Below are 15,269 nucleotides of genomic sequence, written 5' to 3'. Positions count from 1 at the left end.
ACTTCTTGCCTGTGCCTCAGTTTCCCCAGAGTTTCTAAGCACATCTATTCCAGCTTCAGGTCAGAAATCAGCAGGTTCTTTCTGGGTATTAGACCCAGACTGGATGGAAAGGGTCTCGAAACAGAGCTTCTGCACAGAAGGCAGAAGGATCCACCCAAGCCTGTAGCTCACTCGTGAGGCAATCTTGAAAACTCCGCTTATCAGTTGCTGCTTCTGCCAAATACAGACTTAGCCTGGCGTTTTAAAACATGTTTTAGTGGCAAAACATTCATTTTCAATTGAAATTGCCTACAAGAAACAGGAAAAAGCAGAGCCATTCTCATTAAAAGAAGAGAGACGTGGGCATAGTGAAGGCCTTTGTCTACGTAACGTTTCTCCACACAGTTCCCCAGGGCAGGTGGCTCCTGAGCCCACTAGGGATGCACAGATTTGTTCATCGTGTCCAGGAACCTTCAACCTCCTCTCCCAGGCCCTGATGCTGTAAGACTAGCGCTCTCTGTGGGGGTTCAGATCTAGGTGGTTTGCTCTTTCTAATCCATCCCTAAGCACCAGATTTTCGTGCCTGAGGATCTCCTATTTCTCCTTTCCTGGGTATAAGACATTGGGACTTCTAGGAAATAATTCACTTCGGAAAGAGGAGTATGCAAGGTACACGGCTGGTGTTTGACCCAAGAGCTCGTGTATTTAGTTACCCTGTGGTTAGAACCCAGGAGCCAGCCGGGCAGGGAGTCGTAGCTTGATGGACAGGAAGGACAGGCTTCTACACACCTCTCCATTAAAGGAGAGATTGCACGGCTCACCTTTGGTTGTTTCCCAGGTCAGATAATACTTTCAGTGCACACCAGGTTATGAGTGAAACATTCAGAATCTCTAGGATAAAGGAATTGAGAAGTTTTAGAAGCTACGTGATTACCATCCCAGACATCACATCCCTACCTCCTCCCACCCCCCATCAGATATAAGCTAATTCATCTGACCCAGGTTGGCCCTTTGCAGTTTCATTGTTTCGTCCTCAGGAAGGGGGGAGCCACCATCTCTCTCTGGTGGGTTTATTCACTATTCAGCTCTTTTGCTTTCATTCCGTTCTTCCTTAAACGTAATCCCTAACTCAAGTATCAGCCGATATTCTTGAGTAAAACTCATCGTGGAAGAAAGAAGAGCCGCCCTCATTGTCTGAGTTGATTAATTCCTTCAAATATTTGAGTGCCTCCTTCATGCAGGAAACGTGTGAGGTGCTGAGAGCCATTTCCTTTTGTCAGTCTGAAGAGTGTCTGAAGCCTGCCTCTCACACGTCTGTCTCTCAGCTCCGCACTTTAGTTATGCTGCTCCTCACTTCTGGGCTGACACTCTCCTCCACATCCTTGTTAATGCAGTTGACCAACAGGTTATGAGTGACTAACTGCATGTCCAGGCTCTTTTCAACATGTTGAGAAGTGCAGAATTTACATAAGATATAAACTCTCCTCTTGTTAGACATGGTCTCACCGGGCGTGTTCCTATTCGGTGAAAAAAAAAAAAATGAAGAAATACAGCAAAGCACAGATCATAACTTGTAAAAAAGTAAGAATTAAACCATGCACAGCTGGCTTTTTTTAGCAAGAAATATGAAGAGGATCTAAGGGGGAGGGAAGAAATCCTGATTTTTTTTTTTTTTTTTTTGAGTTAGAATAAGGACTAAGAACCAAAGATGCCATTTCTCTGTTCCCAGTCAGACAACTGGATCTGGTCGTTTCGTACGTGAAGATGCTGCACACATCTTTGTGTTTTATCTTTGGAGTGGGAGGAGGGAATCTCAAGAGTAGGAGGAATTAAACATTGTACCCTCGTGCCTCCTATCTGCCTGGTGAACCTCATTGGCAGCAGTAGGAAGATCTCTGCTCCCAGGGCCTGGAGAACTTTGAGCTCTGATTCCTCTATGCTGACACACATGTCAGTGGCTGTGTCCCTGTAAAGGCTATTCCCGTGCTCACACCTCACCCCAGCCTTTCTGTCCCTTCTCCTCAGCTCCATCACAACCTTGCATCCAGCTCAAGTTAGAGGCCAGGTTGAAGTGTTAAATTCAGAAGAATAGATGGTCATTACCAATTAAAAATCTAAAAAAAAAATTGAGAGGAAGACATTTGTTACTGTCTGGGGCTCCTTTGACTAGTATTCTGGCGCTCAGTTTTTTTTCTCTGCCACTCGTGCTCAACAAGTTGTCCCCAATGTGCTGTAATTCAGGGGCATCTTATTATAGGAAAAGAGCACGAGCTCTGGGAAAATACAGAGTTGGAATTAAATCCTCAGTACAGGTACTATCTGTGAGGCTTAGAAAATGTTATGAAGCTTCTGTAAGTATCAATTTTTCCATCCACGAAGTGGAGATACTTTCTATCTCAATGAGGGAGTTGTGAAAATTATATAAAGTAGCAAGCAGTGTGCCAGGCACCTCCCTTTCTCCTTAAAGTAGTGTGTGGCTACATTTCACAGATGTGCAGGAAGGTGTGTTGGTCCTGGCCAGGGTCTGTTCCACGTCTCTGTTCTTCCTTCTGCGCAATCCTGGAGTGCCTTGCCCTGCCACCTTCCCATTTTTCAAGGCTGAACTCACTCTTCATCTTCTTTCAAGACCCCCGCCCTGACCTCTCTTATTCCGTCTTCCTGGTGTGATGCTCTCTTCTGTACTCTGCTCATATTGACAAAGACATGTCTGATCCTTCAGCCACACTACAGGTTATGTGAAGGCAGGGACTAGGTCAACAATTATGTTTGAATGTAAATGTCTTAACACAATAACTAAGAAAATGACATGAAGGCTATGTTAACCAGTTGGATGAAAGTATTTCAAACTGTATATAGAAACAACACACTGTACCCTATGATAGTATTAATGTACACAGCTATGACTTAATTATAATAATTAAAAAAACAATTATATTTGAATCTTAGTGCCTGGTCAAGTGGCCGAATGGGGTGTTGTTTGGCTGTTTCATTACAACCAAATCCACCAGGAAGGTGCTGCTCACCCAACTGCCTTTCCCCTGGGGAATCTAGCCCCCAGGATGGGGTGAGGGGAGTATGGTGTGGTTTTTACCCTCTCTCCCTCCCTCCTTCTAAATCCCAGCTTTGACACCACGTAAGCACCATTTCTGGCAGAGTCACTTAGGGAAGCTGAGAAATCCAGTAGAGCTTCTCTGAAGGCTGGAGGCCCTTGGAGCTCAGCATGACGCTCTCTCTATTTTTGACCCAAGCAAAATATTGTCACAGCAAACATGAAATCTTTCCTATTTTTCACAAATGCTCTCCGGGCCTAACAAAGCTGGCAGTCACCCTCCTTGAATCAAAATAAGCATCTGCCCTTTTTTTCTCTTTATCTCACACTTTCCCAGCATTTTTAAAGAAATAATAAAGAATGTGACTATTTCATTCATCAATCCTATGTTTTTATTCAGTGCTTTCTGGTGCAGTGCCCTAGAAAGGATTCTGAAATACTTAGAACTTTGACCTTACCCTTTAAAACTGATTAAACAGAGGGGTGCAAAAAATAGATACACCTGACTCTTTATCCTTTAATATCACATGATTATTGGAAGCATAAGGCTCTGAACACTTAAACAGTATATCAAATTATGGGCACCATATGCCAAAGGGAAACTGAGTCACAAATAGGTGGGAAGAGGAAAGGGTCATTTTTACAGAGATGATTTAATAAAAAAGAATGAACAACAACAAAAAATGCCCTATTAGAGGATATAGGTCTTTAGCGGTCTCTGAAGCAGTAATTCCTAACTTGCATCACAGATTACTTCGGGTAGTAGGAAGAAAACCAGGGCCTCTCTCCCTAAATAAATGATGTCATCTATGGACTCACACGTAATTATACTCACAATTTCAGGGAGTTTGTGGGCTGCTGAAGCCATCCATAGCCCATGATTCCTAATTTAAGGCCCCTTGAAGAACTGGTAGCACACAGAAAGAAGGTAGGGAAGGGCTTGGGGGCCGAGAGGGGGCACACTCAACACAAGGGCCTCTGGGTCTAGATTCCTGGCCCAGGAACCTCCCATTTGTCCTTTATGATCCTGCTCCTCTAGCTCCGTCTGGTCTGGTCTATGGTAAGTCCATTGTGGGCCAGTTGTCCTGGGGATACTGTATGCAAACGTTGAGAAGTGTCGTCACTAAGGAGACCTCCTTTGTTCTTTTCCAGCTCCTCACAGCCAGTGACCTTGCAGCCAGCGACCTCAAAGGATTTCAGCCACAGGTAAGTCTGTGGTGGTTTCCCGCAATCTGGAAGAAGGAGATGCTCCGTCATTGACTGTCAGCAGACACATTTGTTTCCAGGACAGAAACTCCCACCTTAGCTCTGTTGGCTCACAGTGCTAACCGTGAGAATGGCCTGGGAGCTTGCTCTGTCCCTCCAGCTCAGTCTTATCCCATGAGGGACAAAACCACCCCTCTCTACTTTCTTTCTCTTAATGTTTCATAGAGAAAAAAATCCAGTCAAAATGCTTAGAATGTTGGGTGTTGGGTGCCTCAGCCTTGGAAAGAGTTAAGCCAAAGGCAGTGGAGAGAGTGCTGGGTTCTCCCCCTGGCTTTCTCTCCTTTTGGACGGGATACTCACATTTCTGTGATCTTCGTGTGCAAATGTCTTGCAGTCATGGTCTGGCAGCCAGGTTACTCTCAGACACCTGCAGAGACATAGTTGAGGTTTGCTGATCTTGGTTAGGCAACAGCCCCCTGTTATCTCCTGCCCAAGAAGTATTTGGAGGTTGCCGTGGGCACACTATGAAAAGATGAAGTAGGGGCTTTCTGGGGACCTTCTTGGCAGGGATGAAGATGGGATATCACCTTCCTTGTCTCTGGAAGGGAGCATGATTCTCTACACACACATACCAACACATATACCACAAATACACACCAAGCACACAGAGGCCCTTGTTTTCCCCCATAGATCATGGTGTAGGAGGAGCATGTATGCAAAGAAAAGTAAATCCAGGGAGATAGTTGCATAACTGTCCTTACACCTGTTTCCCTTGTCAAGACGAAAATATTTGTCCCCCTCTAATTCAGCGCCTACTGCAAGATTGGGCAGTGCAAATCTGAACCTTGTGGGAAAATGTATCCTAGCTTCTGGTGGTAGCTATGGGGGTAGAACAAGTCATTTTCTGACTTCAAGAATGTCTTATATTTAGGGATGACTTCCTTTTTAGATGTGTTTCACATGAGGACCTTGCTGTACCCTCACGATACTGCTCCCATGGGGCTACAGCCTGTGAGCACCCTCCTACTGCTGGGAAAGCTGGGGACCCAGGGCCTAATATGAAGTGGTCCTGGATACACAAAGAGCTAGGAAGAGAGGTGGGACAGAGAGGGGACAACGAGTGGCTAGAGAAAGAGAACTAGCCAAATAAAGGGCCTCTTTGGTATGACTTAAACATAAATCATATATTAGCCTGGGGTGATTTCATCACAGCTTTGTTGATCCTACTGTCAGAGATGTAATGAGATTTTGGACACAGATAGCCAATCAGCCTTTTTGTCAACTGTTTAAAACTGGTAATTAATCACAATCACTTACTCATAGAAGCTTCCAGTTGGGTTAAGGAAATATAAATTGAAAACAAAAGAAAATCAACATTTACCTATACTCCACCCGCCTTCACACCTACACTCACACTGTGGCATCCAAAGATTTCTTTTTGTCTGCAAATGTATAAAAATGAATGGGGAAAAGGCCTTATGTGATGTAGTTCTGCTACTTGCAAAGGACACACAGAGTACAGACTCTGAGTTTCTGGAAGTGGCGTATGTGTGTGTTTATATGTGTGTGTGTGTTAAGAGTAAGAGAGATTTGGGCATAGCTTCTTTTTGAGTTAATCATAGTCTCTGTGTATTTGCTTAAATACATTTTTTAAGGAATTAGACTTAAAATAAACTACTAAGTGAAGGACAAGTTGATATAATTATAAAAATATAATGAGGGGTGTGTCCATAACGTTTGAGGGTATCACCCTAGAAATGCACCTTCCATGCTCTCCCACAGACAATCCTGCAGTTTCCAGTATGGGCAGCTCACCCCTCTCCCTCTGCTCAGCCTCTCCACATTGTTCCATTTTTGTGTCATCCCCCCCGAGGCTTGAAACATAAATGCATATCTTTCACTCCTTAAGATGCCTGTTCCTAAGGCCAGGCAGGCCTAGGAAATTTGTGGCAGAGTGTAATGCCCAGATCGAAGTTAATTCTGCAGAAGTATTCCTAAATCAAAAATGCCCAGGTGGGTCTCACAAGTCAATGCCACACTTTTAGGTGCTGTTTCAAAGAGAAACAGAAAGCAGCCCACCAGCTTGGGGCTGCCCTCTCCAGCCTCACTGCACCAGATCGCTGGCTTCTGTTGTTTCCTTTCCTCTTCTCTCTTCGGGTCACAGGTGAAAGTGAGCCACGTGCAATAATTCATGGGTGTGTTCCCTCACAGGACCTGTCATTGACTTTGGGGGGGAAACTCACTGAGGACCCCTCCTTGGGATAATTGTATGTGATTTCTAGCTTTTGTATATTTCGCACTTATCACTTGAGGGTAGATTTTTTTCCCCTTGATTCCTGTTCCTGTTGCAGCATCTTAAGGGATACAGTCATGATGTCTTCACTAAGCACTGATCTTTGATGACTTGAAAAGTGTGAAGAACAGCAGCTGCATTAGGCTGGGCTGTTCTGTCTTGTTGGCCTCTGTCCTTCTCTCTGCATCCAGATAGAGTAAGGAGGTGATATCTGCCTTTCTTCCCACGGTTATTGGTTTCTACAAACACCGTGATCATTCCTGGAAATAAATGCAGGACTTTGCAGGTAGAGCCAGGTACTTTCCAGTGCATTGTGCATAAGTGGTAGGTGGCCTCGGGACCACAGGGCAGGGCTGTCTGCTAGAGTCAGGCCTGCTGCTGGTAGGTGGGTACTATTCTCAGCAAGTTTTAAAGGCACAGATGGAAAAGCTTCTGAAATTCACACCTAAACCACCCTGACTCTTCTGCCCACAGACGCATCTCCTTTTATTTTTTAACATCCTGTTCTTCTTGCCTTTTGAAGCAAAAGACATACTTGAGTCTGCTCTTTTCTCATCTTGGGATGATTGGAAATGAGGACCCTCATCTCCTTTTGTCCTACCCGAACGGTCCTCTCCACCCTCAAGAGGAATAAGAGGCGGCATCTAATCCTCTTCAGTAAGAGCCCAATAACCATATGCTTCCCTGTCCGTTTTTCTTTTTGTTCTTTTTTTCCCCACTGACATAAAAGCTATAAGTGTTTATTTTAGAAATTTAGAATACACAGAAAAACATAAGAAAAAAAAAAACATCCTGTTATTTGACTTCGGAAAGCTCAATGATATTTTGGGGCATAATCTATCCGTCCTAACTCTATGAAGACATACATGTGTATTGAATTTTTTAAATTGGTATCATAGCTTACATTTTTTGTTGCCTTACTTTTTGTTGGCTTTAATGCTTTCCATGTCACTGGAAAACACAAGAGCTGGCCATTCTTGTGCTCGTCACTGTGCTAGTCATTTGCTATTCCCCTTTTACTGAACACCCCATTCCTTCTATAGGCTGAAGTCCCCAGGAGCAATCCCAGGCAAATGCTTGGATTCAGGGCCCTCATCTAGGCTACAACTTGGTACTTGCTTCTTTTTTGTTACTTGGTTTGCTATAGGGATCTGTGAGTTGCTTAAACTTTACAGTAAAGTGTCCATATGTGACACCTATAGGCTTGTGTACCTGTCTGCAAGGGTTCAAGTGGGGACCTGGTAAGGAAATAACTGTAGCATGGGGACCAAATTCAGATGTAGGTTGTCCATGCCTCGCTGTAGTGCAGTGTTGGGACAGTGACCTTCAGAGACTGTCCCCCACACCAAAGAGCTCGGACCTAAAGTCTTGCTGCATAAACTCTCTCCACTGTCTCAAAGTAGAGGATACTTCCTTTAGGAAAAAAATAGGGTATCGTTTCAAGTCTGGGCAAGTCTATGTATGATAGCTGCCTTGAAGGGTAGCCATTTTTAGTAAGTTTCCAAAATGTTAATTGCTGTTCTAGTCAAAGGTGCCTTGTAGTGAAAGGTGAGGAGAGAATCTACCAGGACACCCAGGAAAACATCTTTTAGTGTGGCAAAAACAGAGCTGTCAGTCTCCTGGTTGACACTTCATTCAAAAGGCATTTGTGAAAGCCCATCTGTGTGGGGCCCTCAGCTGTGCACAGACCATTCCCCAGAAGTTGACAGTTCTGGAATGCTTTACCAATAGTATTAATTTCATGACCCTGGATGAGTTATCCAACTTCTCTTATCCTCATTTTCCTTGTTAGTCAAGAGAGTTGTGCAGCTTTTTTCACAGCTTTGTGCACATCAAATGAGACCGTGCACCTGAGAGCAGCCTAAGGTGCTGCACTGCAAACTCAATTGTTTTCCCATTAGAGAAGTAAAGATTAAATTAATTAAAAATTCAGATGTAGGTGAAATTGTATCTTGATAGACCAAGGAAGGAAGTAATCAGGTAGAAGTGTCATTGTGCCTGGGCCTGGATTGGTGACAGGAGGTGAAGGGCTGAATTTACCCCAGGGCAGGGAAAGCCCAGGGTCAAGGCTAAGCCCAGGGTAGTGATGCTGTTCTGCATTCTGGAGAACTGAATGGCTTCATTACTCTGCCTCCAAGGAATTGTGGAGGGAAATTATCTGGGAATTACGGTGGGGCCAAATTTCAGGTCTTAAAAGTCTAGAAAAATAATTGAACTTAAAAAAAAAATTAACCATGATTACAGTTTTCAAACTTACACAAAAGTAAGTGTAATAAGTATATTAAACCCATTTGTTTGTTATTTAACTTCCACGATATGCTGCTAAAAAAAGCCCAAATTTAGGGCCGTGCCTGTGGCTTAAAAGGGTAGGGTGCTGGCTCCATGTGCCAGAGGTAGTGGGTTCAAACCCAGCCCCGGCCGAAAAAAGAAAGCCCAAATTTATAGCATATGCTGATTTCCGTGGTGTAAATAGCTCCATCATGACTAACTTGAAGCTACCAGGTTTAACAACCTATTTGCAAAGTCTTCGACAGTTAGCTCTTCAGAGCTGACAGAAACTGACCCGAGAACTGACCACCGGGCCTGCTTCAGCAATCCATTACCATTTTCCAGTCTCATTTTATTTATCCTTTCACCTGCTTTGGTTTTTAATTTTAATATTTTAGGGGAAGTACTTTAAAATAAGTCCCATTCATCATGTTAATTCACTCATACTTGCTTTAGTTAGCTTTTCTAGCAAATAAGGACTTTAAAAAATGTGTACAAACACAAAGCTATCATCGCACCCCGTCTAAATTAACAGTAATTCTTTAATATTTTCTAAAAGCCAGTCCATATTCAGAGTTTTCTGATCATCTCAACATACCATTTTACAGTTGATTTGTATGAATCAACATGCAGAGTTCAGACCTCGGCGTCCCTCTGAAGATAATGGGAGCCATGTAAGGTCTGAGGGCAGGGAAGAGTCAGAATTGTGATCCAGAACACTTTTGCTTTGGTAACAGGCGTGATGAAACGAAGAGGCCATAAGCCTCTGTCATTGGTCCACATGAGAAATAGGAGGGAATGAAGCTAGAGACAGTGGGGGAGTGGCAGAATCAGTGGACCCGGCAGCTGCTTGGGTGTCTGGAGAGATGGGAATACTGTTAGCTAATATGGGGGTCAGAGGAAGTGCCGTGCTTATTCCTGGGTTAAAAATGATGATGCGTTCAAAGGAGGAGGCTTTGTCCTTCCCTGATGAACATTCACTCCATTTTCCTCCAGTCCCACAGTCCTGCCCAAAGATCACCAGGGAACAAAACCGTTTGCAACAAATCCTGGGCTCCAAGAGTTTGAACCCAGGCATTTTTAACACAAAGCCTGCAAGCCTTCGGTGAAAAGAAGTTGCTTGTTAGGCAGCTATCGCTGTGGAGTTTCTGAGTGGAATGAAATCTTAGGTGAAGGAAGGCTGGAGCAGAGCAGGGGCTGGGGCAGTGCTGGTGTCTCAGGGAAGGTCTATGCATTTGGTCGCTACAGATGAGCATTCCAACCCTGGGAAATGGAGGGCAGGTGGGAGAGGTAGAGTCTGCTCTGTTGTAGCATGAAGCCCCTGAGTTTCCAAGTTGCTTGTTCTTCTAGGGGCTGATCATGTTTTTCAGAACAAAGTCACTATTATCTGCCTCAACTCTGAATACGCCTCTGCTGTCTCCAAGCTTAGCATTGACAGATACAAAAATTGAAATGGAAGCTCTGGGTTTTCCAGGGCACCCAGCCCCCGTCAGACTCAACTAGAGTTGGTGTGTTAGTACACGCTCTCATTGTCTTTGGTTAAGCGTACGTATGCCAAAAACTTAGTGAAAGTATGTATGTGCCAAAATTGTTCTTTGAACTTTACACGTATTGTCTTATTTAATCTTTGCAAGGCCTTTGTGAACTCAATTATATCATTATCCTCATCTTACAAATAACCTTGCAGAGCATCAGAGAAGTTTAACTCACAAATCCCATAAGTGGCAGAAGTGGGATTTGAACCGAGGCAAGTTTGGCGCAGGCATCTGTGTTCTTAGCCGCTTATGGTAGACCACCTTGAACTAGATGTCATCTGCACAGTCAAGATGGCTGAGACCCAGTCAGACCTCTGCTAAGACCAGGACAAGCAGTTCCTGTCTTGTGTTTGAAGGAGGTGTTGAGTTTTTTGGATGTTTGCCAAGTTCCAAGAAGATTCAATTCCTCCATGTCAGAGTCACAAGGGGAATGACTGCAGAGAACTTTGTATCCTTCCATCGTGGTAAAGTATTTCTGTAGTTCTTCTCTTCCTTCTCCAACTCCCCAAATGAGAATCACTGTGGTTGGTCACCCCTTCCACAGAGGAGGAATCTGAGCCGAGGGTGAAGCCAGCAGGCAGGCAGCATCATATAGCAACAAGGGGACAGGGTGGCTTGTTTGAATTCACCACATTCTGTTTACTCTGGTTTTAGGGCCAAGTCATCCACAGCAAGGCAGTGCGTGAGGAAGACCTGCTTCCGGTGCTCCCTCATGCCCTCCATCTCCCCACCCCCATTGCAACACTGAAACACATGCTCAAAAGTACCTAGAGCAGCCATTGCCAGCTCAGTGAAGACAGAGTTATCAGAGATGCCTTTGCAAAATATAGAGACCAGGCCTACCCCTGGCAGTTGGATTGAATTGATCTGATAGGTCTGGACATGGATATTTTCAGATGCTTCCCTATATCTAAATCAGTCTCTTCATTGTCGCTTTCAAATAGAATTCCCATGGCAGGATGCACCGTGCGCTGCGCTCATTCTCCGGAGTCCATTCCCCATGACAACACGGTGATGTCTGCCTGTTCCCTTTCCCAGGAACACTCCGGTCCAGGCAGAGGAAGTGCAGTGAAGCAGGCATTCTGTAAATCCCTCGCCCGTGTTCATCTCCTACTATTTACATCTGACAATTGAGATTTGCCCCAAATTGTAAATTAGGAAGTGCTCATGTTCTCTGCTTGTTGTGTAGATGTTCTTTCTGGGTCTAGAAGATAGGCAAAAAGATCCGGCTTGATGGCACTACCCCAGAGAGAGGATTCCTGGAACAGCTGGCTTCCCCTGACTTCAGGAGCAGGCTGATCCCATGAGTCCAGCTTGCTCAGCCTGTTGCTTAGCACACACGTGGCTTGGTTCTCCAGGCGTGTTTTCTGGCTTGTCCGCTGCCTGTTGTGCCATGTATCTTTGCCCTCTGAGACCAAGCCAGGCAGAGCACGAGCTGCAGATCAGTGCTGGGCCTCCACATATGTCCCTGCTCCTGCATTGTGATATATCTAGAAACTGAAAAGGTTTAGAAACTTCTATAGCAATTTGATATTTCCATGGTATCTAAGCATGCGATTGTTTTCCTGCTAATTTACCTTTATAATGTTTTACCAAAGTATTGATGGGAAGATATAGATTGAGGAAAAGACATCTGGTCCTTCATCAGATGTCTCTTGAGAAGCTCTATTCTGTTATCCGATATTGAAATCTAGTTTTAATAAAAGGGGAGGATTTGGACTCCTGCTTTGTTTTTTTCTTCTCCTATAAGCCTGTGTGTGAATATTTATATTGTGAATGGGGTTCCTCCCACAGAAGAAATGGTGCTACCTGTAAAAGGGTCTTTCTTGCTACTTTCAGGATACCTGCACAAAACATGGATCTTTTTCCCTAATTCCTAAGAAACTCCATGTAATTATTTTTCTTACCAGACCTTGACATCTGCAATGATAACAGATTCTTTTTAACAAAAATGTTTACTCATAGGCACACACATACCTTCCTCCAAACTGATGCTATTACTTTTCTTACATGAAACCAACAGTTTCCTACCACAGGTATACATTTTTGAACTGTCTGCCTTGATAGTGTTTTTAGTAGTATTTTTTGGTTTTGTTTTTTTAGCAAAACCAATATTAGCATTTGGTCCTGCAGAGAGAAGTTCTCCAGGTGTTTTCCAGAGAGTCTGGCATTTCAGTGAAATATTCTGAAGTCTTAATAACTTCTCCTGGGATACTAAACCTCTTTACACCTCAGTGAATATATATATATATATTTTTAATTCCAAGATGTTCTGACCATCTGAGGTCTGTGTGCAGGTGGGCTAAACTTAAAACAAACCTAATGTGCAGAAATTCCTATGTAAGAAAATTGATAGATGGCAGGTGGGTGTTGGGACAGGAGGGGGTTATCCATATGCAAAAATATGTGTCCACTTCATTAAAGGAATCAATACAAGTCATCCCTGCTAGTGTATTCAACTATGATAATTTACCCTTTCAAAATCTGATTTAAAACCTTTTTCAGAATAGAAATATAAATCAAGTGAGGCCAACTAGTCAAATTAACTTCGAATGGGACCTGTAGCCAAAATAGTGTGGGGCTAGACGCTTTCTCTGGTCCTTTGGGTCTTTAGTAAGTAATTCAGTCACTCTGCCTCCTTCCAAGGTGTTCATGTTTCCAGTTTTTGATCCTTGATTTTTTTCTTCAGTCCTTTTGGTAAACAGGCGTCAAAATAAGCTTCTTAAAAATTGTCCTGTAATTCTGCTCACTTGAGGCCTGGTCAAGGACGTTTGAACTCTGTCTCAAATGGCCGTGCTTATCAGTAGCCTAAGTTACAGCATCATATTTTCCGTGTCCGCGGTGTTTGGGTGCGTGACTTTGCGCTATACATTTTTAGATCTAAGAATGATTCTGCTATAATAAATACTAATTCACAGACCAGCTTTAGGGTTTGAGAGGAGGTTTCTTCTTCATAAATCTCTTACCAGGATAGTCCCAAACCTGCCTCTTGAAGAAGGCCCACCACTCCGATAGAGAAGCAAACTAACTTGTTGAGTTCTTTACTACTGCCTGACTTACACGTTAATCCTCTTGTTCTCCTGTCCACCTACCCGTCTTCTTTCCTACTATCTTGTCCCAAACCAAAGGGATCAGTTGAAACATGTCAGAGAGGGGCTCCTTGATGGAACGGCTTGTAGATCTCAAGCCTCTTCTTCCCTCCATCTGCTTGCTGGTATTTCGAGGGCATGTTAAGTCTGCACGCAGCCTCTACCATGGTTTCCGGATAATTGTCCTCTTCTTTTCCCACCCTTTCCAGCTCATTATTTCCCTTCTACAGCTTCTATCTTCCTAAAAATGTGTACTGGTAAGTCCCATGTTTCCAACAGGTGACCCGAGCCAATGATGCAGGGATGGAAAAACTTTGTGTGATGTAATTATAATCTTTACTACTATAAACACTAAAAATTGATGCTTGTTTAGTAGCAAAACAGTGATTTCTGTCACCTTGCTATAATATCCAGTATAGAGAACATTTCTCATTATTTTATGGTTTAGCAGTTAAAAGCAGTGATTCTGAGACCAACCCGATACGTTCAAATCACAGGTCTTCCCCTTTCTGACTGTGTGGCCTCCATCAGTTATTTAACTTTTATGTGGCCCAGAGTCCTCCTTAGCGGAGGCAGGATACCTACCCCGTGGGATTTTGAGGAGGATTGAATAGATAGGTCTCTGAAAAGTGTCTGGTGTCTAGTAAACACTCCATAAATGTGTGCTGTAATTCTTATTGCTCTTATAAATTACGTGATCCTGGACTGCTGAAGTCAGGGTTGGAGTACAAATTACAGCTTCCCCAGGTGATATGGCTTGACTTTGGGGTTACTCAAAAGAGTAGAGGAAAAAAAAAACAACAACAATAAACCCAAAATCTAGATCCACCTGCCTTTTTCATTAGTTTGTTTATTCCTCTTGCCAATTGTAGTGAGCAAGGACAGACACTGGGGCCCCGGGAGAAGGACCTCGGACGAGGAAGAGTTAGACAGACACTGATGGGATGGATAGGGCCTGTTTAGCCAGGAGAAGAGTCTTTGTGGATGGCTCCCACCCATGGCACTTTCTAAATTAATGTTTTATCTTTTGCTCATGGAGGAGGAATAACTCTGAAGTATTAAGGTGTTTTTAAGAGATGTACATGTATCAGAAGCTTTTCCAGCCATAGAAATATATCCAACAACAACTTCCTTGGGGTTAGTGACCCTCAGCCTATTTCCAGATGTCTACTTTCTACCCTGTGGAAGAATCATAGGCACAGTGATTGCCCAGAAACATGAGTCAGGAACAGCACCAAAGAGTACTGGGGTGCAGGCCATTTAAAGACTGTCTTGGGCCTTGAAAAGAGGTGATTCAAAGAGCATGTGGGTTCTAGATTTAATGAGCCATCAGAGAGAAATGGCATCTGTAGAAGAGAAGTGTCCTAGCCACAGGAATCTTGTCCCCATCAGGCAGCCATGCTGACTCAGTGCTAGGACAGGTAGCTTGCTTGATGGGAAAAAGAGAAACGCACTGTGGCACCCTCAGCCCTGCTATGGACAACAAGAAGGCAGGGCTGGCTGGATTTGGCTTCCCACCCTGATCTGGGAAGGAACAGAATTAAATGGTGAATGGAGGAAGGAATGTGGTGTAAGAAAGGAGTCTGAGCTTCAGGTGAAAAGTAGACACTTGATAAACTAGGTTGAACCCGTTCTTGGGCCATTTGACCCAGGGTTCGTAACTAGGGTGACCAGATTTTAACATCTGTAAGGCGGGACAACATGGGGGCGCGGAGCGGGGGCTAGGGGCAGGGGACGGGGCAGGCAGGACCTCACAACAATGCAAACTTTGATAAGCAGTTCTCAATAATCACTTCTCAGCAATTATTTATTACAGTTTAACATTATAAAATTAACAAAAATAATATAAA

The 15,269-nt window shown here is 43.8% G+C and overlaps 1 protein-coding gene across 1 annotated transcript in view; it reads left to right on the top strand.

Moving 5' to 3' along the window:
- Positions 1–15,269, top strand: part of SETBP1 (SET binding protein 1) — a 360,576-nt gene that overhangs the window by 186,506 nt on the left and 158,801 nt on the right. Inside the window, 1 exon segment of the mRNA XM_023510262.1 lies at positions 4,181–4,234. Coding sequence (XP_023366030.1) covers positions 4,181–4,234 — 54 coding nt within the window.

This window comes from Otolemur garnettii, unplaced genomic scaffold, assembly GCF_000181295.1.
Source record: "Otolemur garnettii isolate 467f Iridium unplaced genomic scaffold, OtoGar3 scaffold00012, whole genome shotgun sequence".
Taxonomy (NCBI): domain Eukaryota; kingdom Metazoa; phylum Chordata; class Mammalia; order Primates; family Galagidae; genus Otolemur; species Otolemur garnettii.
The sequence above is the reverse complement of the archived record's forward strand: the minus strand, read 5'-3'. Positions and strand labels throughout refer to the sequence as shown.